Source organism: Amia ocellicauda, chromosome 14, assembly GCF_036373705.1.
Source record: "Amia ocellicauda isolate fAmiCal2 chromosome 14, fAmiCal2.hap1, whole genome shotgun sequence".
NCBI classification, from domain to species: Eukaryota; Metazoa; Chordata; class Actinopteri; order Amiiformes; family Amiidae; genus Amia; species Amia ocellicauda.
This window is the reverse complement of record NC_089863.1, coordinates 6,198,129-6,225,522: the sequence shown is the minus strand read 5'-3', so window position 1 is coordinate 6,225,522 and position 27,394 is coordinate 6,198,129. Positions and strand designations below refer to the sequence as shown.

The 27,394-nt window shown below is 41.2% G+C and overlaps 1 protein-coding gene across 1 annotated transcript in view; it reads left to right on the top strand.

Moving 5' to 3' along the window:
- The first annotated feature begins 5,382 nt into the window (after positions 1-5,382).
- The window catches only part of LOC136768086 (uncharacterized), a 28,730-nt gene continuing 6,718 nt past the window's right edge, over positions 5,383-27,394 (top strand). The window contains exons 1-3 of the mRNA XM_066722140.1: positions 5,383-5,398; positions 5,699-5,864; positions 26,220-26,358. Coding sequence (XP_066578237.1) covers positions 5,383-5,398; positions 5,699-5,864; positions 26,220-26,358 — 321 coding nt within the window. The remainder of the gene's footprint in view (positions 5,399-5,698; positions 5,865-26,219; positions 26,359-27,394) is intronic.

Sequence of the window (27,394 nt, the reverse complement as noted above, 5' to 3'; positions counted from 1 at the left end):
GAGCTGGGTTTTTAATTTCATGTAATAATAGCAATAAAAACATTTTTACAAATGAGAAAATCATAATCTAAAAAGAAACTCAACGTCACTCACACTGCGCTATTGGCACGTATTGTTCTAATTCTTCTTGACCGTCTTGTCTTTCCAGTGTTAAGAAAAATCGTGCAATGGATAAACCTCTGTATCAGGATTTTGTCGGCGTCTCTTTGTGTTGCGTTGATCACTGGAGCTCTGTCCATAGACCTCGGTGCTGAAAGTACCACTGTTCGCCACTAGCGTTCGGTGGCGCTGTTTTGCACTTTTAGAACTAATGTGTTAAATTTAACATTTAACGTTTGTTCCGAGGACAGCACACCTTTATACGATAATGTTACACAAGTCTGTGTGTGAAAAACACATTATTGTGTTAAAAATACACATTATTGTGTTTTAATGTTACATTTAACACATTAGTTCTAAAACTGATCTGAAAGCTACAATACGAAAATACGAGTACTATACTGTAGGGCTGTATTAGACCTCCTTGAAGTTGCCACTCCATGTGTTCAAAACATTAATACAACTATTTCCATTCGTTTGTACTGTGTTTTTGCCGCCAAAATAATGTCTACAGTTTTCTATAATTTATCTATAATTTGTGTCGGTACGCTTCTTGAGATATTAAACATAATATTTTATGAGCTGTGACGTCACTCTGCAACACAACTTACTCCCATTAAATTGTTTGTGCTGGTTGTGCTGTCAAAAGAGACATTTGTGCTATTTTATTTCTCAAGTTATTAAGCGATACTATTTTAATGAGTGACTCATTGTGCACCCCCCATTAACGTCCAATTCGCATCAAAATAGTCTCTTTTGTTTGTGCCGGTTTTGTTTGTGTCGTATTTGTTTTCATCTGTGTAGTGCAGTGCTCTAAAACTACAAATATACACAGGTAAAATCATACATAATCAAAAATTAATTGTTACATAAGTCTGACTACAACCACTACAATTGAATATTAATTAATTTAATAATGATAATAATTCATATTAATAGTTATGACATAAAATAAAAATAACTGTACTGTAAAATACTGTATTGGAAATGTATCTGGGTGAATTCGGATGAATCGGATGCCACAACCAAGGTGGCTGCAGCAGAAGGATGCAGGCACAAGCCAGAAACAGGTGCCAATTGGGGCAGCAGCAGCGTGACACAGGCTGTATTTGAAACCGCATACTACACGTATTACATACCAACATTGCAGTAGTATGTAGTATGCATATTGGAATCAGTATATGAATGTGTAGTATAGTAAAAGTACCCGGATGGTTTGCTGCATTCGCCAAAATATGCAGTATATAACCAGAGCTCACTACATTTACAACAGGGGATGTGCCAACTGATTGGAAGACGGGACATTTCATACCAATCTATAAGAAAGGGGACAAAACTGAGCCAGGAAATTACAGACCAATCAGTCTCACCTGCATCACCTGTAAAATGTTGGAAAAAATGATTAGACGGAAAATAGAGGAACATCTTAATGAAAACTATATTCTTGGAGATAGTTAACATAGGTTTAGACGAGGCAGATCATGTCTCACTAATTAGAATTTTTTGAACATGCAACTGCAGCTGTAGATCACGTGAAAGCATATGATATGATATACTTAGATTTTCAAAAAGCTTTTGATAAGGTTCCACACCAAAGACTGATCCTCAAATTGGAAGCTGTAGGCATTCAGGGTAATGTAAGTAGATGGATTATGAACTGGTTGATGTATAGGAAACAGAGGGTGTCGATTAGAGGAGTCGCTTCTAACTGGAGTGAGGTTGTTAGTGGAGTTCCACAGGGATCAGTACTAGGGCCTTTGCTTTTTCTAATCTATATTAATGATCTGGACTCTGGGATAGTTAGCAAACTTGTCAAATTTACAGATGATACTAAAATAGGTGGCTCAGCAGATACAATCTCAGCAGCACAGGCTATTCAGAGGGACTTAGATAATATTCAGTTGTGGGCCGACACCTGGCAGATGAAATTCAATGTGGACAAGTGCAAGGTAATACATGCAGGTAACAAAAATGTCCACTATAATTACACTATGGGAGGAAGAACTAGATGAAGTAAAGCATAAGAGAAACCTAGGAGCCTAAGTGGACTCCTCACTTTCTCCATCCAAACAGTGTGGGGAAGCAATAAAAAAGGCAAACACAATGTTAGGGTATATTGTCAAAAGTGTAGAATTGAGAACAAGGGCAGTGATGTTCAGACTGTACAATGCACTAGTTAGAGCTCATCTGGACACTGTGTGCAGTTCTGGGCTCCACACTTCAAGAAAGATATTGCTGCTCTAGAGGCAGTTCAGAGGAGAGCAACCAGACTTATTCCAGGTCTGAAGGGAATGTCCTACTGAGAGACTGAGGAACTGAACCTTTTTTTACCCTGGAACAGAGGAGACTACGTGGGGACTTTGTTAAGGTACAACGCTTCAGTTGAAGCAACCCTTCGGATCCCAGTGAATCAGGGACCCCAGTTAGCGCTTCCAGCAACAGTGGAGACTTTTCAGAAGGAGACAGGCCCGGGAAGAAAAGTCACGGACACAAATGCCTCGGTTCCACTGCGTCAGTGCCATGCCGTCCTCAGACGCGTCCCAGAGCTTTTTTTGCAAAACCAGGCCATTGTGAAGTCCGTCCCTCTTATGGGAGGAGCAGCGACTGTGGGTTTGGTTTGTGTTAAAAACAGAGACGGAAAACAACAGTACGAGTGTTACAGCCTGGCGTGGAGAGGATTTTTGTGTCTGTTCTATTCTTTCTGCTTTACATGATTGTAAACAGCGTAATAAATACACGTTTCTGTTCAGAGATATTAGGAAGAGCTAAACGTGTAGACAACATTATATTCAGACAAGCATGTTCCCATAAGAATACGTTTCCATGTGCAACAATAATACTAAATAGCAAGTATATATTGTTATTATTATCGTCATCATTTGTGCTAGTATATATGTATTTTAAACGGCACCGCGTGACTCCCTTAATTTATTACTCTTACTACAGATTTGTAACTGCAAACGATACTTTTTGCCATATTATTTATAATGTACTTATTAGACGTCCCTAACCCGGGCAAGTTACAGTTGAAACAAAATACACACGTTTCACGATTATTCATCCAGCTACAATATAGCAGGTTATAATTTAACTGAAGTGTGCGCATCTCAGTCATGGCGTTTATATTAAACCAGTCCTTAATGTTTTAGAGGGAAACACAGATCTGCTGTATTTATTTATTCATTCATTTAACTTGTAAATGGACACACGTTAACTTAATCGTAATCGCCTTCCTACTGATTGTCTCTGCGGATTGTCCTGCACACCATTCACAAAACACAGCCTGATACACCGGCCAGCTGTTCATACAATATTAATAAAATCGGCTGCTACGATCCGATTATTATCCTTCAGTTTATTTTTAACTAGTCACGGCATTGCAGCGGTGTCCTGTGTTAATACACTCGGATATTAACTGTAAGCAGTCATTGTTTCTGTACATGGATTTCACTCCATGCTGCTAATAAAACTGCAATTTCTTCGTGATCACACACAGCACTTGAGATTATATCTTCCGACACAATGTATCTGATCTCTTCCCTGTGTCTGCAAGTCCAGCGCACCTCCGCTCCTGAAAGCGAATCATGTCCTCAGTGGGACGGACGCTTACGGACGCGTCCAGCACCAGATATTTAACCTCCACAAAACACGGACGCGCCAGGACGCTTAGCCAGTGGAAACGCGACACAAGTCTGTTAGTTTATCTTCAGTTTATTGAAAGTTTCACACGGTCTTTTATACATCTACAAGCAGTATTTCAAAGGAGTTTCGAGGCTGTCCCGAACCTGGATGATATTTTCTTGGCACATGTCCCGGGGCAGTTCCGAGACACTGGAAGCAATAATTAATAAGGTATTCTTTATGATTAGTTCAAGAATGGAGGTGTTGATATCAAGAACACAGTACACAGGATGGGAAACAATAAGGGAAACAATAAGGTTTTCTTTGTAATTAGTCCAGACATGGAAGCGCTGGTACCAAGGACACAGTACACACTGTACTGATAAGAATGTGTTATAGATAATTTCGGTTCGTTACCCAAAGAACGGCCATGGCAGCAGAAATTGTTTCCATTTGCCACACAGATAAGTCTGAGAAATCATAATAAGAACAAGTTTTAACTAGTAACTTACTGGAAAGTTTCCTATATTTTCTAACAGTTGTAAAGTGGATATATACAATTCATAGGGGGAAATTTTACCCCAACAGACTTGATTCAGGTCGTCACAATCATGAAAGGCATCGACCACATCAAACCAGAGGAGCTTTTCCAGATCAGCACGATGGGGCGAATGGCCTCCTCTCGATTGTAAGTTTTCTTATGTTCTACACATCCTATCATGCAGTATGTAGTAGGCTAGTATGCGATTTCGCATACAGCCTTAGACACCTGTGACATTTAATCCATAATTACTGATATCACAAATAACATTGCTGATATCAGCAATTCATGATACATCCTTGAGATATTCTTAAGCGTATGTTAATTAGTATGCATTTTGTATATCAAGAATACAATTGCTGATAACAAGAATTAACTGCCAATTGTTGATATCAACAAATGTATTTTTGCCTGAGCCTGAGCTACAGGGTTGCGAAATCAGCCATTTCTCATAGTGTACAGGATTAATTTGCATATGCTCAAGTTTTAGTTTTTTACTCTGTCAGCTGATTATAATACGAAAGGCCACACCTTTTTCTTTCATTTTATATAAGCAAGATATAAAATGATAGTTTGTGCCATATGAAAGAAACTACTCACAAATAAATCAACAGGAAAATAACAGGAAAAATTACACTAGAGAATGGCAATACTGAGGTTGTAGGATGACTTTTTTCAGCAAAGAACAGGGCAATGTCAGAAAGTAACAATGAGAGGAATGTGCATTCTGAGTGCTCTGAATTATTAACATACTCCAAATAGCCGGACTTGCTGTAGCTCTTTGCCCTGCACATTCAAGTTCCAAAAATCGTTTGACAGCAGGGCATTTTCTATGTATTGCTTGAAAATAAAGAAACTAGATGTTAATTAGTATGCATTTTTTAGATCAACATAAGCACCAGATGTTAATTATTCTGATGGCAGGGGATGAAAGTGTGCTTTTTCCAACATATAGGAGCTCCCCCCCCAGCAAGCATGTTTTGATTTGCCTTGTACTTTTACATTTCATCGCACTCTTATACAGGCTGTCCATACATCCATTCACTACACTCCTGATTACCGATGGCCACATTCCATTGATTCCTTTGATGTATGTTATGTTAAATTTAGTCAATAAATGTATGTCCCGTGCCACAGGTGCGTCACCTAATCTAAAATGATGACAGGACAGGATGTTCTGGATCTTAGCACACCATCAGGACACCAGGTAGTAAAAGCACAAGTTTTTATTTTCTCCATAAATTAAACAAGACAGAGCAACAGGCTGCCAATATAAAACACGATACATTCAACAGAGGGACTTTGTTCATCCATAAACCTAACTTAAAATAGCCTGGCCGATAATAGTATAAAATCGCTACCCAAAATTAGAAAGGAAATATACAGTAAGGAAAATAATATAATACTATAAGGATCTGACTAGAAATATCTAATAAGTCCCCTCTTTTAAGCATGTTGCCATATTACGCTACGATCAAGATGTCTACTGGTTTTCCGTTGCCTTTCTCTTTCTCCTTCTCTTCCAGGTGTCCACCGTGACCTGTCGGGAAGGCAAAACACTGCAACATTTGTTCATCAAGCAGATTTTAGTTAGTGCCAACAGGTAAGTCCAATTGTCTTTGTTTTGCCCAGGAAATGCAGACAATATTAAAAGAAACCTGGGTCCCAGGGTTGATGCCGATGCATCTGCACTCAAACTGCCGAGTGATTGGTCTTCTCAAGCTACATTCGCCAAGTCCTCTTCTTTCACCAGGAATCTCTGCCATCCTCTGGAATAATATTTATAATCCCAATAAGACACTGTTCTTCACCGCCGGCACACACTGTTCCTCAACTCACGCCATGCTCTGTTTAATGATTGCTCCGTGCAGACTGTCTCCCTCTCATCCACCTCCATCTGTGGAGCACTCCCACTGCCAGTTGGGGAGGCGCTTTCCCGGTATGCAGGCGCAGAGGGCAGGGGTATGTGACTCTGAGGTCCACGACTTTCCCCCTGCCCATTCCTGGGCCACAGAGCGGACGGTCAAGGACTCCAGAGCCCTGGGGCTGCCCATCTTAGGGCAGTAGTGTGGAGTAGTGGTTAGGGCTCTGGACTCTGGATTCTGGGTTCAATCCCAGGTGGGGGCACTGTTGTTGTACCCTAGATTACTCCAGTAAATGCCCAGCTGTATAAATGGGTAAAATGTAAAAAAAAAAATGTGATCTCTTGTAACAATTGTCTGCTAGGAAATAGAGTAGTAATACAAATCTTCCACCCACACTGCCACAGGCACCCTTGGTCACGGAATGCACCTGCCTCATGCTCTCCTGTTCTTCCGCCCACTTACCGCTTTCTCTTTTTGTTGGATGTGATAATGGCATCTATTGTAGACGAGTTCATTTAAGTTCCGTCTGAGGAATTATTTGATCGTCTTACTAAGGAACAGCTCTTACAACTGGCTGAGCATTACGAATTTGAGATCAGTAATCAGTGTAAAATCTATTTTGTTAGCCAGTTTGATAGATGCTCGTATTATTGGGGAAGAAACCAAGTTGGTGCCCTATGCAAGATTTTAGCTGGTGCACCTTGCATCACAGCCAATTCCACTACCGATCATTGTGTTCATACACTCACACAGAAACTGCATAGCTTTATGTCTTCGAGATTTTCTTTATTTTAGATTTTTAAAAAACACAAAATAAAAACAGTATTAAGGAAACAAGTGACATAATATGAATTATAAATACGAGTATTGCACGAAAAAACTATATTACAGAAACTTTAGTGCAATATGCATAATGTAGCATTGTTCTACAGCCTTACTCGCCTTGCATTTCTTGCTGCAAACAAGTGACATAAAACGAATTATAAATAAGTGGATGATTTGTGCAGCACACTTGAAAGAAAAAGTGTATTTCTCAAAATTATGTTATGTGTTATTATTCCCCAAACACCTGAATAGTCTTTCCAACATTCTCTAATGAATTTAAGGTAAAAGTAACTGACATTAACTCTAGCTAGCTAGCTATTTAAATTAGCGAGCGTTACTAGTATCGTCCAAAGTAAGCTGGTGAGTAGTAACACTGCTCCAACAGTAACTATGCAATTAGATAAACTATTCATTCATCACATAACATTACCTCTGTCCTTATCCCGTTTGACCTCCTCTTTTCTTCTTTTTCTTCGTCAGTGGGCAAACGTACAAAATCAGCAGGGGATCAAATACTTTTTTCCCTCACTGTAGAGGGCTCAATAATGTGGCATCTAGAAATGCACTAGACGTTGGCACAAGACAAGATTTGTCTTTCATCAAGTCAACATTTTTTGTGGAAAATCTATTTTCCATTTCAACAATGGCCCTGTCAAGAATGGAAAGCAAGGATCTCTTCAGAGACTGACTGGGGAGTATTGTTAAATTATCATAGTCCGTGTGGCCCACTGTGGAATACACAACACTGTCATCTAGTGTATTCAGTGTTCTTCTTCTCTTGGAAGGGTGTAAATCACCACATGTCTGAAACTCATCTATGCGAATTGCCTTTAGGGACTCCAAGGATGCACTGACAACCTCACCAGCTTTACACGTCCACTGTCTGAGACTGGAGAATAGCATTAGCTGGTTTCAGGACACCAAGTACCCGGACTAGAAATTTCCCTTTTTCTAAAATTTTTGCCTTTTGAGTTGGATTAAAAGGCCTGCTGCCTCAGTGCTCAGATCAGTGGTGGCAAAAACATCCTCTGCAATGTTTGAGAGGGTGCTGAGAAGAATGTCTTCATTCTCAATATTGCACCTTGTCACATCATAATGGCTAGTCCACAGGCCCGGTTCTTGCCAGCTATGGAAGGGTGGGCTGTCAGATATCCTGGGTGGGCAATTGTGGGGATAAATTGAGATATATCACGATTCTCCCATTATTCTGAATAGACAACTAAACAAATCATGTCATTTACTAGAGTTTCTGACAAAATGTTAATTGCTGCAGTCTATTTAAAAATATTTCATTAATTTGAATTATTATTTTTTTAATCGGTTTGAATGAATGATTCAATGACTCTCTCATTAAGTCTTCAATGGTTTCGTTACTGGATAAATCAGTGTTTTAAACAAATCCATTGAATGAATAATTCAATGACAAATACATTTTTTAACAGTCACTTGTTACTGGTGTAACAATGTAATTGATACAATCGTTATTTGAATCGTCAAGAGGATATTTACTCTATTTTGATCACTACTGTAGACATCAGTGTTTATATCCGAACTATAAACTTTTATCCCTGGACTTCTGTGATAATTTGAATTATTGTAACACAGAAATAATGATACTGTGTGGTTGAAAAGACTATTTGTGAAAACTGTTTCACATGACAAGTGCTCTCTCTCTGGATTTGCGGAACCGCCAACGCAGATTTGAATGTTCACTGTGATCGGAATCGTACTTATAGATAGATTTTTTTAAATTTAATTTTTTTTTGTTTTTTGTTTTGTTTTCTCATTTTATAGATTATTATTTTTTTGCTGCTACAGAAGCATGCGTCCCGCATAACGCTGTATTCAAGCCGTGGACGCGAACAGTATCTTCCAGCATTAAATGACCGTGATATGGACCCAAATATACGTTTGGGCTAGCTATTTGATATTGGCTGCGACGGTGCATTTAAATTTAGGTCCAGTATTTCGCTGCCACCGTCATCGTGATTTTGGGGGGCTGAGGTGGAAGGAGACGGGTTTATTTCTGAAGCGGGAGCTGGAGAAGATGCAGTTTGTGAAACAACAGTGGCCAATAACAGACTTCCTTACAGGCACCAACAATCTCTCATTGCGCGCCAATACTCCTGCTTTTAATGTTATTGCTCGTGTCGTGTCTGTCAGAATCTGCTGCTCTGCTACTGAAGGCGAGTCGTGAGGGTGGAGCGCAGTTGCTTTCAGCCAATAAAAACAGAAAAATACTGCACTTTTCTGGTGTTATTTTTTGATACAGCCCTCCTTCAAACTTCTCAACACACAGCCTGCCTCAGATTGCTTTTAACCAATGCACAAATCGTAAAAAAATAAAAGATTAATGCTGTCTTTGCCTAAATTCTGATTGGGTGGGCAAGACAGACATTTGGGTGGGCTCAGCCCACCCCTGCCCATGCCTAGATCCGGCCCTGCCTCTAGAGCAGCGATATCTTTCTTGAAGTGTGGAGCCCAGAACTGTACACAGTATCCAGATGAGCTCTAACTAGTGCATTGTACAATCTGAACATCACTGCCCTTGTTCTCGATTCTACACTTTTGACAATATACCCTAGCATGCTGTTTGCCTTTTTTATTGCTTCCCCCACGCTGTTTGGATGGAGAAATTGAGGAGTCCACATAGACTCCTTGGTCTCTCATGCGATGCTTCATCTAGTTCTATTCCTCCCATAGTGTAATTATAGTGGACATTTTTGTTACCTGCGTGTATTACCTTGCACTTGTCCACATTGAATTTCATCTGCCAGGTGTTGGCCCACCGACAGGTGTCAGAGATTGTATCTGCTGAGCCAGCTATTTTAGAATCGTCTGCAAATTTGACAAGTTTGCTAACTATCCCAGAGTCCAGATCATTAATATAGATTAGAAAAAGCAAAGGCCCTAGTACTGATCCCTGTGGAACTCCACTGACAACCTCACTCCAGTTAGAAGCGACTCCTCTAATTGACACCCTCTGTTTCCTATACATCAACCAGTTCATAATCCATCTACTTACATTACCCTGAATGCCTACAGCTTCCAATTTGAGGATCAGTCTTTGGTGTGGAACCTTATCAAAAGCTTTTTGGAAATCTAAGTATATCATATCATATGCTTTCACTTGATCTACAGCTGCAGTTGCATGTTCAAAGAATTCTAATAAATTAGTAAGACATGATCTGCCTCGTCTAAACCCATGTTGATTATCTCCAAGAATATGGTTTTCATTAAGATGCTCCTCTATTTTCTGTCTAATCATTTCTTTCCCAACATTTTACAAGTGATGCAGATGAGACTGATTGGTCTGTAATTTCCTGGCTCAGTTTTGTCCTCTTTCTTGTGGATTGGTATGACATTTGCTGTCTTCCAGTCAGTTGGCACATCCCCTGTTCTAAGTGTCATTTGGAATATTTGTGTTAGCGGCCTATAAATAATTTCCCTAATTTCTTTAAGTACTGTTGGAAATATCCCATCTGGCCCAGGTGATTTGTTTGTTTTTAATTCTGCTAATCCCTTTAGTACTTCCTCCTCATTTATCCTGATCTCTCTTAGGGTTTGATAGGACTGATTGTTAACCTGTGGCATGTTATCTGTTTTTTCTTTTGTAAAAACCTCTGTGAAATACACATTTATAACATTTGCCACATCTTGTGTGTTTTCATAGATACTTCCATTTTGCCCTTTATGTTTCACTTCCTCCTTTATTGACCTCTTGCTTGAAAAAAAGCTATTTGCATTAGTTTTATTTAGCTCCAAGACCTATGTTTCTTTCTATTTCCCTCTTTGGTTTCCTGATCCCTTTCTTAAGATCTCTTTGCAGTTCAAGATATTCCTTTTGTATGTACTATACAACATTTTCTTTCTCTTGGTATTTTTTGCATACTTCTATTAGACCATTTTGGCCAGTGTTTTTTGGTCCTCAATTTGCTACGTTTTGGTACAACTTTCTCCTGAGCCTCAGGTAGTATATTCTTAAAATATACCCATCCATTTTCAGCTGAATCTGTATCCAGTGTGCTCCGGTCTACCTCTTCTAAGTGCCGCCTCATACCTTCAAGGTTTGCTTTTCTAAAATTGCAGACCATTGTTTTAGACTTTGTCCTTGTTTTTTGAAAGAATGTCTAACTTGTGTCCCTCTGACTCTGTCTTGGTCATTTGAAAAGATCAAATCAATGCATGCGCTTTCTCTGGTTGGTTCCCTGACAAATTGAGTTAGAAAGCAGTCATTTACCATCTCAACTATTTCTATTTGTGCTTCTGTAGTCCCCACTGGGCTTTCCCAGTCTATGTTTGGGAAATTGAAATCCCCCATTATAACAGCCACATCCTTGCTACATGCAGTCCTGATTACACTGTACAATACAGCATCTTTCTGAATATCGGAGTTGGGTGATCTGTAACACACTCTGAAAACTAATCCTCCGGATCTTTTGTTCAAAAGTTTAACCCACAAAGATTCTGTTTCATTACTAGGATCTAATTTGAGTTCTTCTGCCTCAGTCATTTTGGCATATAATGCTACCCCACCCCCTCTTCGATTTTTCCTGTACCTCCTAAACTGTGTGTATCCTTTCAACTTGTATTCATCCCCATCATATTCTGGTAGCCATGTTTCCATCTCTCCTACAACATCATAGCCACACGCCAGCACTGTGGCTTCTAGGTCTAACATCTTGTTCCTTATACTCCTGGTATTGAGGTACAAACATTTCAGGACTTTCCTACTAGCAGTTTCCCTTTGTTTTCTTTCCTTAGTGGAACATCTCCCATTGTCAGAGCTCCCTGCCCCCTAGTTTAAAAGATTCTCAATTACTTTGCACATACTCTCTCCCAATGCATTAGCCTCCCTTCTGTTTAGATGTATACCATCTGGTTTGTACAGGTCCCATGTATCCCAGAAGAAAGACCAATGCTCCATAAATCTAAAACCCTCTTCCCTACACCAAGATTTCAACCACGTGTTAAACTTTCTAATCTCTGCCTCTCCCTGGCCATGCACGTGGTACCGGAGGTATTTAGGAAAAAACTACCGTGGAGGTTCTGCTCTTTAGTTTCTTTCCTAACTCTTTAAATTTGTCTTGCAGAACCTCTGCCCTACCTTTTCCAATGTCATTGGATCCAATGTGGACCATGACCAGTGGATTCCCCCCGGCTTTGGCCAGTAGCCCGTCTACTAGTTTAGGGAGATCTGCAACCTGAGCACCAGGCAGGCAAGATACCATGCAGGTCTCCTTATCACTAGAACACACTGTGTGATCTACACCTCTAAGGATTGAATATCTTACTATAACTACCTCCCTGTGGGGGGAATGGGCACCATGGTGCTCTGGTGCTCAACTGCCCTCCCATCACCCTTAGAGCTGTCACTGTCCAATTCAGTGTCCAGCAGTTGGAACCTGTTGGGAATTTCTAGCTCTTGGGATGTCTCCAAAGGATGTGCGCACCCTTTTCTGTGGTTATGACCTACTGTAACCCAGCAGTTCTCTACACTGTCCTGCTCAACTCTCCTAGGATTTGGCGTGCACACCATCTCTCTCATGGGCTGATTGACTAATTCTTCTATATCACTAATACAGTGCAGATCAACAAGCTGAGCCTCAAGATCATGGACCTTGATCTCTAGGACTTCAACATGCCGACAACGACCACAGATCAAATTAAATGAGTTCATCCAGGAAGGCAATCATTCTGCAAACCTGACACTGTAATGGCCACATGCTTCTAAATGTTACAGTTTTTTAGTCTCTTGGTACCTATTCCCTAGTTAACTGCTTAACGTTTTGTGACCGAGAAACGGCTCAGTTCTTTCTTAACAGCTGCTTTAGGTAGCTTTTGTCTACCTGCCTCCAATTCACACCTAACTGGCTCCACCTGGCACAGAATCCCTGCTAGTCCTTGATTAAATCACCTTTCTACAACCTATTTACTTTCACCAACTCAGCAGCTGAACTGAATTGACTTCAATTAAAGCAAACTACAGACAAGATTAACATCAATTAAGGCAAAGTTAAACAAAATTAGGAATTCTAAGACTGGTCTGAAACTAGGAAAACAACAAGCTTGCTGCCTCTCACCTGTACTCATGGGCTTCTGAGTCCTTTATCTGGGAATCTGTGCTACATTTATCTTCAGAGACGCTGGCTGTTTCATTGCACAAAGTTGTGCTTATGTCAGATTTAGTGAAGGTGAGGTGGTAGTTGGCGTGCGGCCCTTGTTGCCCATTAAAAGTGTCAACGTCATCTTAGGGAATAACCTAGCTGGGGGGCACATATGGTCCAATGTATCTTCACCTCTGGGGGTGTCCCCTATTCCTTTACCCCTAAGGGCTTTCCGATGAGAGTATGCAGAGTAGGGTTGGCAGTGCTCCGGGTTTGCTGGCTCTGGCTTTGGAGTGGCTCCAGAGGTTCAGCTTCAGCTCCAGGCTGGCTCCAGCAGCCCCAGCTCCAGCTCCGGAGTGGCTCCAGTGCAGGTCCACACTGCTGCTCCAGTTCCGGCTGCTTTTAACCAGCTCCAGCTCCGGAGACACAAAAAACAGTGCAAACTAAGATGCAAACGTTATAAATAATGATTCAATTTTTTACTTATTTTATGTAAATAACTGTTTAACAAAAACAAAATATTAATAACAAACATCTGTTTAACCATTCAAACATGAAAAAGTAGAAAATTGTAAAGATGTCTGTGGCAATTAGGGTTGCCAGCTGGCCAGTATTTTAGCGGACTGTCCAGTATTTGTACACTACATGGCCAACAGTATGTGGACACCCCTTCTAATTAGTGTATATGGCATGTGGGAGACTCTGAGACCAAGTAGAGGAAGATCCTATGGTCTGATGAGACCAAAATAGGGCTTTCTGGCCTCAACACTAAGTGCTACATTTGGTGCAAGCCTAACACCGCACATCATCCTGAGAACACCATCCCTACCATGAAGCATGGTGGTGGCAGCATTACACAAAATGGATGGAGCAAAGTACAGCGAAATCCTGTAAAAAAAAAAAACCTGATGAAGTCTGCAAGAGACCTGGGACTTGGGAGAAGATTAATCTTCCAGCAGGACAATGACCCCAAACATACAGCCAAAGCCACACTGGAGTTGCTTAAAAATAAAAAGGTCAATGTCCTGGAGTGGCCCAGTCAAAACCCAGACCTCAATCCAATTGAGAATATGTGGAAAGAGTTGAACATTTCTGTTCACCAAAGGTCCCCATCCAACTTGATGGAGCTTGAGCAATTTTGCAATGACGAATGGGCAAACATTGCTGTGTCCAGATGTGCAAAGCTGGTAGAGACTTATCCACATAGACTCATGGCTGTAATTGCTGCCAAAGGTGCCTCTACCAAATATTGACTGAAGGGTTGGTTACTTATGCATTCAATTATTTTCTGTTTTGTATTTGTAATTAATTTAGAAAAAAATGCAGATCATATTTTTCACTTTGACATTATGGACATTTTTGGTGTTGATCAGTGGCAAGAACTCCTGATTAAATCCATTCTGATTTCTTGTTGTAACACAATGACATTACATTATTTGTCATTTAGCAGACACTCTTAGCCAGGGCAACTTACATTTGTACACATTTATACAGCATGGCATTTTACTGGAGCAATCTAAGTGAAGTACCTTGCTCAAGGGTACAACAGCACTGTCACACCTGGGATTTGATCCCACAACCTTCAAATCAAAACCCTAACCACTACTCCACAGTGCTGTCTACACTGATGTGGAAAAGGCCAAGAGAGGTAAATACTTTTGAGAGCCACTGTAAAATCAAGCCACACAGCAATATCCTTAGACAAGCATTGGCAGTAGAATAAACTTCACTGAGAGCTCAATGACTTTCAACGTGGCACCGTCATAGGACAATAGTCTTTTATTGGTTGCCACACTCACTTCTGAGTGCCAAACTGCCTCTGGAAGCAACATCAGCAGTAGATCTCTGGAGTGATGAATCGCACTTCACCATCTGGCAGTCCGACAGAGGAATCTTTGTTTGGCGGATGCCAGGAGAACACTACCTGCACGAATGCATAGACCAACTGTAAAGTTTGGAGGATGAATAATGGTCTTAGGACTCGGCCCCTTAGTCCCGCTGAAGGGAAATCTTAACGCTACAACCTAAAATGATATTGTAGATGATTTTGCACTTCCAAATTTGTAGCAACAGTTTGGGGAAGGCCCTTTCCTGTTTCAGCATGACAACCCGTGCACAAAGTGAGGTCCATACAGAAATAGTTTGTCGAGATTGGTGTAGAAGAACTTGACTGGCCTGCACAGAGCCCTGACCTCAAACCCATCCCACCTTTGGGATGAATGGAAAAGCCGACTGTGAGCCAGGGCTGATTGCCCAACATCAGTACCTGACCTCATTAATGCTCTTGTGGCTGAAATCCCCTCAACAATGTTCCAACATCTAGTGGAAAGCCTACCCAGAAGAGTGGAGGCTGTTATTGCTTCAAAGGGGGGACCAACTCCATATTAATGCCATGATTTTGGAATGAGATGTTTGATGAGCAGGTGTTCACATACTTTTGGCCATGTAGTGTATGTACTTTGACCCACTGTCCAGTATTTTTGGAAGATTATTTTAAATACTGTAATCTATTAAATATGTTGTTAAAAATGTTATCAGTGTACAATTTGCCCTCAGCCCCCCCCCCCTCATCGTCTATTTCCCAGCATCCCCTCTTGGTTGACATTTCACAAACCCCTCCACCAGGGGTCCAGTTTTTTCGTATCTCAAAAGTGGCAAAACAGGTGCAGGGGGCATGACTCCAGCATGTGACCTTAACTCCCTGACAACCAACTTTTGGACAAACTAGTCAGGATGTTTCAGATAACAGATGGCTATAAAATGAGGTTAATTTAGAATTGGAATAAAATAATTTGGAAATACTTAAAACTTTACAGTTAAAATGGACTTTACTTATTTTGCAAGTGGTTTATGAGAGATGCCCTGAGATTATAGAATCACTTCTAGAAAGTGAGAGGTGTGAGAAAGTGAAGGTGTGATATATTTACAATTAATACAAAATAATGTATTATGTACTAATAGCTGGAGTGAGAACTGATCTTATTTTATAACCCCCAACACACAACAATACCTATGAAGTTACATATTTTGTTAATTTAAGAAAACTGGACTTAATATCTTGGTGAGTTTAATGAAGGGTGGAAAGAGTGGAGCAGCTCCATGACCTCAGCTCCAGCTCCAGGCTCCGTGTCGCTCCGATGAGTTCCGCTCCGGCTCCGGAGCACAACTAGCAAAAACTGTTCAGCTCCGCTCCGGCTCTGGGTCCTGGAGCTGGCTCCAGGCTCCGGAGCTGGTGTACGGCCAACCCTAGTGCAGAGATTCCCAGAGGTGTTTTCAGCTTGTGCTGTGATTCGGGCTATGAGCCGTGCTGAGTCTATATCCTAACCTGTTGAGAAACTGGATATCACAGATATCACAACTTTGCTGAATGATTATACGTTGTCTGTCTCTTGTGGCGATTTGGTGAGGGAGCAGTGTGCTGACCTGTGCCCTGATAAACTGTGATATTGCTGAGCCGTTTATTTCTAGTTGGGCGTCGCCTTCCTAAATTGGTTAGTAATCCAGACAAAACATTTAGATTTTGTACTGATTACTGAAAGGTTAAAGCCATTACTAAACTTGATTCTTTACCCTTTCTGTGCATGGAAGATTGTATTGATCAGGTTGTTGTTGCACGATTTGTTAGCAAATTTGATCTGCTTAAGGGGTCCCTCTGTCCATGAGAGCAAGATCAATATCCACATTAACTACTCCGTAAGCCTCTATTGTTATAAGGTCATTTTTGGATTGGAGTTTTGAATTGCGTAACGCCCTGGCAGCTTTTCAAAATCTCATGAACCGTATTGTTGTTGCTGTTTTGGATGGCTTGGCTGTTTACAGTGATACATGGGAGACGCTCTTGGCTCATATGTGTACAATGCTGGACCGCTTAACTGAAGCATGCTTAACTGTGAATCTGGCAAAGTGCAAGTTTGCCAAATCGACTGTGACCTATAAAGCCAACAATTTTGGAACATTGAAAAATAGACTAGACGTGATCCATGGATCACTTAGTTATTAATTAGACACCAAACAAGCACTATGGGTCAAATGGCTTCACCCTGCGGCCTCTAACCCGATCAGAGAATTTAGTCACAATATGCCCATCTGGATACTGTGGACAGTTCTGGGCTCCACTCCACACAAGAAAGATATCGCTGCTCTAGAGGCAGTTCAGAGGAGAGCAACCAGACTTATTCCAGGTCTGAAGGGAATGTCCTACTGAGAGACTGAGGAACTGAACCTTTTCACCCTGGAACAGAGGAGACTACGTGGGGACTTGATCCAAGTCTTCAAAATCATGAAAGGCATCGACCACATCAAACCAGAGGAGCTTTTCCAGATCAGCAGGGACACACGCACCCGGGGACACATGGAAATTGGGCTTCAAGGCATTCAAGACAGAAAACAGGAGACACTTCTTTACACAGAGAGTCATCACAATCTGGAACAAACTCCCCAGTGATGTGATTGAAGCTGAACATTTGGGAACATTTAAAAATAGACTGGATAGGATCCTTGGATCACTCAGTTATTAATGGACACCAAACGAGCACGATGGGGTGAATGGCCTCCTCTCGTTTGTAAACTTTCTTATGTTCTTATGTCCATTATAAACAATCTATTAACATGTCATTATGTTATTAATTGTTCTATGATTTATTACAAATTATAAATATTAGACAATTTTATTTAAACTTTTTTTGCTTTAATATATTTAATAACATACTTAATAAAAGGTATTATAACTTGACTTGGTGGTGGTGGTGTAATGGTGTGGGGGATGTTTTCTTGGCACACTTTAGGCCCCTTAGTGCCAATTGGGCATCGTTTAAATGCCACAGCCAACCTGAGCATTGTTTCTGACCATGTCCATCCCTTTATGACCACCATGTACCCATCCTCTGATGGCTACTTCCAGCAGGATAATGCACCATGTCACAAAGGTCGAATCATTTCAAATTCAAATTGGTTTCTAGAACATGACAATGAGTTCAATGTACTAAACTGGCCCCCACAGTCACCAGATCTCAACCCAATAGAGCATCTTTGGGATGTGGTGGAACGGGAGCTTCGTGCCCTGGATGTGCATCCCACAAATCTCCATCAACTGCAAGATGCTATCCTATCAATATGGGCCAACATTTCTAAAGAATGCTTTCAGCACCTTGTTGAATCAATGCCACGTAGAATTAAGGCAGTTCTGAATGCGAAAGGGGGTCAAACAAAGTATTAGTATGGTGTTCCTAATAATCCTTTAGGTGAGTGTATATATATATATGCTGATAATTGTATTTACTTCTTTCAGTAACTAATGATTCTGTAACTATCTTTTAAAAGCCTGCCAATAGTACCAGTTTTGTACTGATTAACCAGTGAGTCCACTCTAATACATTTAAATAATTTAAAGAATTCTCTGTTTTGTTCCCTCAAAGATGGCTGATCTGATTTGGTGGGGGTTAAAAAAATTGCTGATAGCCTCGGTTAGCCAAATTGCCCCGGTATCTTCTGGATTTTCTCCTAAAAGTAAATGACAATTAATGCATCACTGACACAGCAATCAGCCCAATTAAATTTTAGCATGCATCATATTGCTAAATTATTATCATATTTCACACACACACACACACACAGTGTATAGATACAGTGCTGTGTAAAAGACTAACACGGCATTGCATTTCCATATAATAATACATTATATATCCCTTTGATCACAAAAGGGAAACATTTGCTTAAAACATTTAAATTTCTGTTGGTACCTTTCAGATGCAGCTCTGTAAAGTGTGTGTGTGTCACATATATACATATCAATCAATCAATCAATTTTTATTTGTATAGCGCCCTTCACAGGGTAGCTAGAGTGCTTTACAGACTGGTAAACATACAACAAACATACAGCAAAATAAAATACATAAATACAATAAAATCAAATATAGACCTGCAAACATTTTACATGATCTAGAATAAAGTGAGTGAACATTTAAGTAAATAAACCATTTAGGCATGGAGGAGAGAAAAACAAAAAACTTCTATGGATGGCATGTAGGAGAAAATGAATCTCTGGGGGTCCACGGCTTAGGGCCTAGGCCTAATGGTTGCCTCCCCTCCAGGCAGTATAGTTATTACAGCAGCAAGGAGATCAGAAAGTTCTTTATCGGTGCTGCTGGCTGTGGTCTTCCCTCTGGAGGAGGCCTCTCGCTGGCCATTGGGGGTGGAGGGTTTGGACCATCAACAGACTTTGGGTTGCGATGGCTCGTCAGACCTTGGGTGTGGATGCCCCGTTGACCCTCCGTGGTGAGGTGCCTCTGGGGTGGGTTGTGCCTCATCAGACTTCCATGGTGGGGGACGAGGTGCCTCGTTGGACCCTCTGAGGGGGCTGTTGCTGGAAGACAAGAGGGCAGTCGTGCTCAGATACTGGTCATGCAGTGCAGGACATAGACAGTTGTGCAATTGCATGTCCATGGCACACCGGCGGCACTATGGGCTAGAAAAACAGAGACTAAACAGATGAGTCTTCAGCTGTGATTTAGAGGCTAAGACAGAGGGGGCATCTATTACATTGGCTGGAAGATCGTTCCACAGCTTCGGGGCCCTATAACTGAATGCTCTACCACCTGCGGTTTTCTTGTGTATTTTAGGGAGCGCTAAGTAACCAGCTTCCTGTGATCTCAATGGCCGACCTGAATTCGATAAGGAGATCTTTTAGGTAGGGAGGTGCCAGTCCCTTTAGTGCTTTAAATGTTAATAAGAGCACTTTAAAGTCTATCCTGTAGCACATGGGCAGCCAGTGAAGAGAAGCCAATACTGGAGTTATGTGTTCATGTTTCTTTGTTTTTGTTAGGATTCTTGCAGCAGCATTTTGGACTAACTAAAGTGCAGAAATAGCTCTGTTTGTGCTGCCTGACAGAATGGCATTACAGTAATCGAATCTAGATGTAACAAATGCTTGTATCAATTTCTCAGTGTCCTGTAATGAGAGGAATTGTCTCAGTCTAGCAATGTTTCTAAGCTGGAGGAAGGAAGATCTCGACACATTCTGAATGTGTGATTCAAAAGATAGATTATGATCACAGATGACACCCAGGTTTCGTGCCATCTCCTTAGGGGAGAAATTAAAGTTATCGTTACTTAGTTTTGTCAGTGCATGATGAACAGTTAGATTTTTGTCTCCTAAAATTATGACTTCTGTTTTGTCAGAATTAAGCATAAGAAAATGTTTTGTCATCCATGTTTTAATCTCAGACAGACAGCACATTAGTTTTTCTAGGTCTATGGTGTTGTTAGGATTTACTGACAGATATAATTGTGTGTCGTGTGCGTAACTGTGAAAGTTAATATTATGTCGTCGAATTATATCACCTAAAGGGAGCATGTACAATGAAAAAAGTATAGGTCCGAGGACTGAGCCCTGTGGGACTCCGTACTTAACCTCAGTTAAATTTGATTGGTTCTCGTTAATCTGTACATATTGGAGTCTGTTTGACAGATATAATTTAAACCATGAAAGCACATTTCGAGATAGGCCAACAAGGTTTTCTAAGCGGTGTATCAAGTTTTTGAGGTCAATTGTGTCAAAAGCCACACTTAAGTCTAATAAAATAATAATATTGGCGTACCCTAAGTTGGAGGACTGAAACACGTCATTTAATACTTTTAACAGGGCCGTTTTTGTACTATGACCAGAACGGAATTTTTCATAAAGATGATTATCGGTTAAAAAAGCTTGCAGTTGGTTTGCAACTACTTTCTCTAGAACCTTAGAAAGGAAGGGAAGGTTTGAGAGGTCGATAGTGTTTAAGTTGGTTAGGGCCGGCACTGGGTTTCTTAAGAAGTGGTTTAATTACAGCTATTTTAAATGAATCAGGAACAGATCCTGAGGATAAAGAGACATTAATAATATTGTGTATTCTGTGAATAATTAATGGCAGAGATTGTTTTAGCAGTTTAGTAGGTATAGGGTCTAGTGCGCAGGTTGTTGTTTTCATTTTAGTAATTAAGAAGTCCAATTCCTGGTGATTTACTACGTTAAACGAGTCCAAGGTACGCAGGGAGCTGTGAAGGACTGCATGTGGCTATAGTATCTGTGTATGTTTCCTGTTCTATCTGTTTTCTAATGCTGTTAACTTTGCTATTGAAATGATCCATGAAGTCACTACAGGTGAAATTGGGGGATAACCTCTGAAGGCTTCACCTGCTGGTTAGTAAGTGTCGCTATTGTATTGAAAGAAAACGCGGGTTATTCTTATGCGTCTCTATTAAATTGGAGTAGTAGGCAGACCTAGCAGAGGACAGGGCTGCTTGTATCTTATTATACTGTCATTCCATGCCATGTGGAAGACCTCTAGTTTTGTTTCTCTCCATTTACGCTCACATTTACAGCATTCTGTTTTAAGTGAGCAAGTGTGTTCGTCAAACCATGGTGAGTGTTTTGTTGGTTTAATTTATCGTGTCCCTACTGCGGTTACTGTATCTAAAGCAGTGCTTAGTGAATTGTTGAAATTATTTAATAATTCATCTGCAGATCCTGTTTTGATAAAGCTAGCATTTGGCAACAGGGTAGTGAATTTATGAATAGCAGTGGGATTTAGGCAGCGAGTTTCTATATTCCTCTCCTGTGTGACTAATTCTTCTCCAGGCAGCTCAAATGTAATAAGGTAGTGGTCGGAAATCGTCTGGTTTTGGGGTGATATTATTAGGTTGTGAATCTGTACCCCACGGTTAATAACTAGATCTAGTGTGTGATTGTGACGATGTGTGGGTCCTGACGCATGCTGAGTGAAGCCTACAGACTCCAATAGGGACAAGAAACTAACAGTGAGGGGGTCGTCTTTAATGTCAATATGTATGTTAAAGTCCCTCAAAATAATGAGTTTATCATAGTGTATGGCTAAGCCTGTTGCACGGGCCTTCTGGCAATAAGAGTAGTCATTAGGGGAGGCTTCTACTAATGGAATAGTGTCGTCTGGTCTAAACCAGGTCTCAGTCAAGGTGATCACATCTATGTGTGTATCAGTTATGGTGTCATTTATTAAGGCTGCTTTGCTAGGTAGTGAGCGGATGTTTAAGACAGCAAGCTTATACAGTGAGGGAAAAAAGTATTTGATCCCCTGCTGATTTTGTACGTTTGCCCACTGACAAAGAAATGATCAGTCTATAATTTTAATGGTAGGTGTATTTTAACAGTGAGAGACAGAATAACAACAACAAAATACAGAAAAATGCATTTCAAAAAAGTTATAAATTCATTTGCATGTAAATGAGTGAAATAAGTATTTGATCCCCAATCAATCAGCAAGATTTCTGGCTCCCAGGTGTCTTTTATACAGGTAACGAGCTGGGATTAGGAGCACTCTCTTAAAGGGAGTGCTCCTAATCTCAGCTCGTTATCTGTATAAAAGACACCTGTCCACAGAAGCAATCAATCAATCAGATTCCAAACTGTCCACCATGGCCAAGACCAAAGAGCTGTCCAAGGATGTCAGGGACAAGATTGTAGACCTACACAAGGCTGGAATGGGCTACAAGACCATCGCCAAGCAGCTTGGTGAGAAGGTGACAACAGTTGGTGTGATTATTCGCAAATGGAAGAAACACAAAATAACTGTCAGTCTCCCTCGGTCTGGGTCTCAATGCAAGATCTCACCTCGTGGAGTTTCAATGATCATGAGAACGGTGAGGAATCAGCCCAGAACTACACGGGAGGATCTTGTTAATGATCTCAAGGCAGCTGGGACCATAGTCACCAAGAAAACAATTGGTAACACACTATGCCGTGAAGGACTGAAATCCTGCATCGCCCGCAAGGTCCCCCTGCTCAAGAAAGCACATGTACAGGCCCATCTGAAGTTTGCCAATGAACATCTGAATGATTCAGAGGAGAACTGGGTGAAAGTGTTGTGGTCAGATGAGACCAAAATTTAGCTCTTTGGCATCAACTCAACTTGCTGTGTTTGGAGGAGGAGGAATGACCCCAAGAACACCATCCCCACCGTCAAACATGGAGGTGGAAACATTATGCTTTGAGGGTGTTTTTCTGCTAAGGGGACAGGACAACTGCACCGCATCAAAGGGACGATGGATGGGGCCATGTACCATCAAATCTTGGGTGAGAACCTCCTTCCCTCAGCCAGGGCATTGAAAATGGGTCGTGGATGGGTATTCCAGCATGACAATGACCCAAAAGACACAGCCAAGGCAACAAAGGAGTGGCTCAAGAAGAAGCACATTAAGGTCCTGGAGTGGCCTAGCCAGTCTCCAGACCTTAATCCCATAGAAAATCTGTGGAGGGAGCTGAAGGTTCGAGTTGCCAAACGTCAGCCTCGAAACCTTAATGACTTGGAGAGGATCTGCAAGAGGAGTGGGACAAAATCCCTCCTGAGATGTGTGCAAACCTGGTGGCCAACTACAAGAAACGTCAGACCTCTGTGATTGCCAAAAGGGTTTTGCCACTAAGTACTAAGTTAAAGGGGTCAAATACTTATTTCACTCATTAACATGCAAATCAATTTATAACTTTTTTGAAATGCGTTTTTCTGGATTGTTTTGTTTTTATTCTGTCTCTCACTGTTAAAATACACCTACCATTAAAATTATAGACTGATCATTTCTTTGTCAGTGGGCAAACGTACAAAATCAGCAGGGGATCAAATACTTTTTTCCCTCACTGTATACGTCTGCTGTGTGTATGTAATTATATATGTGTATATATATATATATATATATATATATATCTTTGTTTTATTTATTAAGGGAAATTTTTCGCATTTGTTTACCATGTCACTCAAAATACACCCATGAAAAAAGTACCGACTGGAGATTTGTTTGAGAGGATATTGTGTTTGTTATCTGGGGTCTGTTTGATTGTTTTGACTGTCACAACGTCTATTCAACCTGAAAGCAAAGTATATTTCGACGTTGATGAGTCGTTGCCAAAACCAGGTTGAATAGTAGTTGTATTCTTGTTGATCCACGTCGCAACGATTTCAACCACGAAACAATGTTGAAATGACGTCGAGTGACTGGTGTGGTGGACGGTCACTACTGAGTTTAGGCAATACTATTCGTGCTATTTCAACTCGTTCACGTTGTCTGGCAGACCTGTTCACTACAAACCCAACGCATTGTACATCACACATCACACTCTTCACACACACAGAAAGTGAGACACACACACACACACACACACACAGAGCGAGCAAGCGAGACACAAAGTAAGAGACACACACACACACAGAGCGAGTGAGAGAGAGACACACATACAGAGCGAGAGAGAGAGAGACAGACAGAGAAAGTAAGAGAGACACAGAGAGAGAGACACACAGAGCAAGCGAGAGAGAGAGCGAGACAAAGTAAGAGAGGCACAGAGCGAGAGAGAGAGACAGACAGAGAGAAAGTAAGAGAGAGACACACACAGAGACACAGAGAGTCCGCCGACCGTGTTCCCTGTGAAGCCGTATATCAAGGTTCTGGGGATCACGATCGACGGGACCAACACGGGCACCCAGAGCTGGGAGGAGGCCATATCCAAGGTCCAAAGGAAGGTCCACGGCTGGAGCACAAGGACCTTGATGATGGTTGGTAAGGTGCTGGTCATAAACGCCCTCCTCTTCCTGATACTTCTCTATGTAGGAATGATCTTCCCCCCAGACAAGGTCATCGCAAAACTAGTGACCAGAATTATATTTCAGTTTGTCTGGGGGAGCAAAATGGAGAGGCTGAAAAGAGTGCAGATGGTGAAGGGTACCCTGGATGGAGGCAGGGGGACGTTGTGCGGCTTATAAAGGCGCAGGGGCTGGCATATGTGGTCAAGAACATCCAGGCCATTCGGCCTCTGCGCCATGGATAACACCAGGCCGCACTCGTGGGATCCCCCGCCGTTCTACAGGGCGCTCCGGGCCTTTGCGCTCAAAGTAGGCCTCCATAAAGTCGTGCTGGCCTCCTGGGATTATAAGACCATCTGTAGCCAGATGAGATCTACCCAGGAGACCAGCCGGATAGAAGATTTCCCTCCCGAAACCTGCCGGTTTATCTGGGCTAACGCTACGCACGTTTGCCTCACAAATACGCAGAAAGATGTCTCCTGGATGGCTGTGAGTCGGTGTCTCCCCACCTGAGTGTTCATGCACAGAAGGGGCCTAGCCCCTTATGGCACCTGCCCCTATAAGGGTTGCCTGGGGAAGGAGACGGAGGCTCATATCTTTAGGGATTGCCCCTCCGCCTGCAGGGTCTGGCTCCTGTTTTCTCCGTTCCTCCACAGGTTTGCCATTCCTGTGCGGGCGACCGCCCAGCAGATCCTCTATGGACCAGCCAGGGGAATTACATCGACAACCCTGAGGTGCTGGTGGCGTGTCGTCTGCGCAGTGAAACAGGCCCTGTGGGAGGGTCGGAACATATATCTATTCAACAAGCAGGAGCTGGACCCAATCGTCATCGCGCGGAGGGGCATGGTACTAGTCAGGGATTATGTCAATCTGGAGGTCCACCAGAGGGGCAAGGATGAAGCCTTTAAGAACTGGCAAATACAAGATCTGGGGGAGCTCAGGATCCTGCGATGGGACCCACCTCCGGGGACGGCCCTCTCCCCCTGCTGGAGCCCGAGTCCAAGATCTTTTAACCACTTTTAATGAATGATTGTTTTTAAAAAATGATTTGAAAAATGAATTTTAATTGTTTTTAAAGAATTAGTTGATTTTAAATGCACTTTTTTTTTTTTTTTTTTGGTTGTTCTGTTCTGTTATTTTGTCAAATACATTGGCCGTTTGTTTTTTAATTTTAAATGCATCAGATTGTTTTGTTTTTGTTTTTTATTTTATGGTTTTATTTGTTTTATGATTTATCTGATGCATTTTCAGTTAATTTCAATGTATTTGACCTTTTTTGTTGGTTTGGCAGTTCGCCTTTATCACAAGTTTATTGTTTTATTGATTTACACACAGGTTTATTTGAGTTCATGTATTTTGTTAAAATTAATCACTTTAAGATTTTAAAAAGTATTACATTTTTTTGAATGTTTTTATTTAATTGAAATGTAAAATACTAAAACCAATAAACAGTATTTACACCGATATAACCCCCTCACCTGTACAGAGAACGTAATGATCCAATAACAGGGACCTGATGGAATAACCCTGACTGTGTGCAGGTACTCACTCACCTCTCTCTCCCCACCACCCGTCTCCACAGGACCAACCTGCCGAAGGAAGTGATGATGTTCCCGGACTTCCCCTTAGACCCAGAGCTGCCCTCCTTCCTGTCCCACGAAGAGGTTCTGAGCTACCTGGAAAATTATTGCAACCACTACTGCGTCACCCCACACATCCGGGTACTGCCACTGTCACTCAATACACACACTGTCATACTGTTGTGGGGGGAAAATATTAACATCCTATCCTGCTGACTGCTGTTACTCTTTTTTACTATCTTGGTTATTAGCAGTTCACATTCCTTTATTGCAACGTATTATCTGCAAATTACCTTCCAATGCAACTATCAATTTAGAGGTTAATGATTATTATTCATGAGTAATGATTATAATATTGATGAGATGGGAAGGCTTAGTTTAGAATGCCAATGAAATCACTGCTGGTTATTGGAAATTACCATTCAGACACTGATTATAATATGTTAAGGCCGCCTGGGGGTATGTCCCAGAGGGGGTATAAAAGCTTTGTACTACTTCAAAGCTTCTAAAAATCATTTGAGTTCTGTGTTGCGCTGTTCCTCCCGTGTACGTAATAAATTCTGATTAGAACTCCCGAATCCAAAACTTTCTTCCACCACAAACAACACACACACTGTCCCCATACTGATATTATAGCACTTGCATGGTATACAGGGGTCCTCGAAAATCATCGGGATGCATTCTTGAAGATCGCGACAAGTTGCGAATCGACGAATTAAGGGCAATTGATTTACATAAGAAATAATGGGAATAGCCCTGTTCCAACACCCAAAATTAATAAAAATATACCCATCCAAGTGTCTTTCAAACACCATTCTTTTAATTCATTTCAACGATAATTTTACATAAGAAATAAACATAGAATATGTATATATACGTTTCTAAACACCAACACTTTTTACTCTCCAAGGCTTTAAATCACATTATTAAAAATAATTTGTACAGTTAGTAAGATGAGAGAAATTATTATTCATAAAATTGAGCTAGAATTTAAGAAAGAGAGGTTAAAAAAACTAAAACTTCACAATCTGCACAAGTTTACTGTTCACAGGCCGAGATCACACGACGTTTTGGGATGATGGGAGTGCGAGTCTAGCAACAGTTAAGATTTTAAAGATTGAGTGTACAATACTTATCTTTGTAGTGCAGACATCAAAAGCCGACAACGACTGTGCGA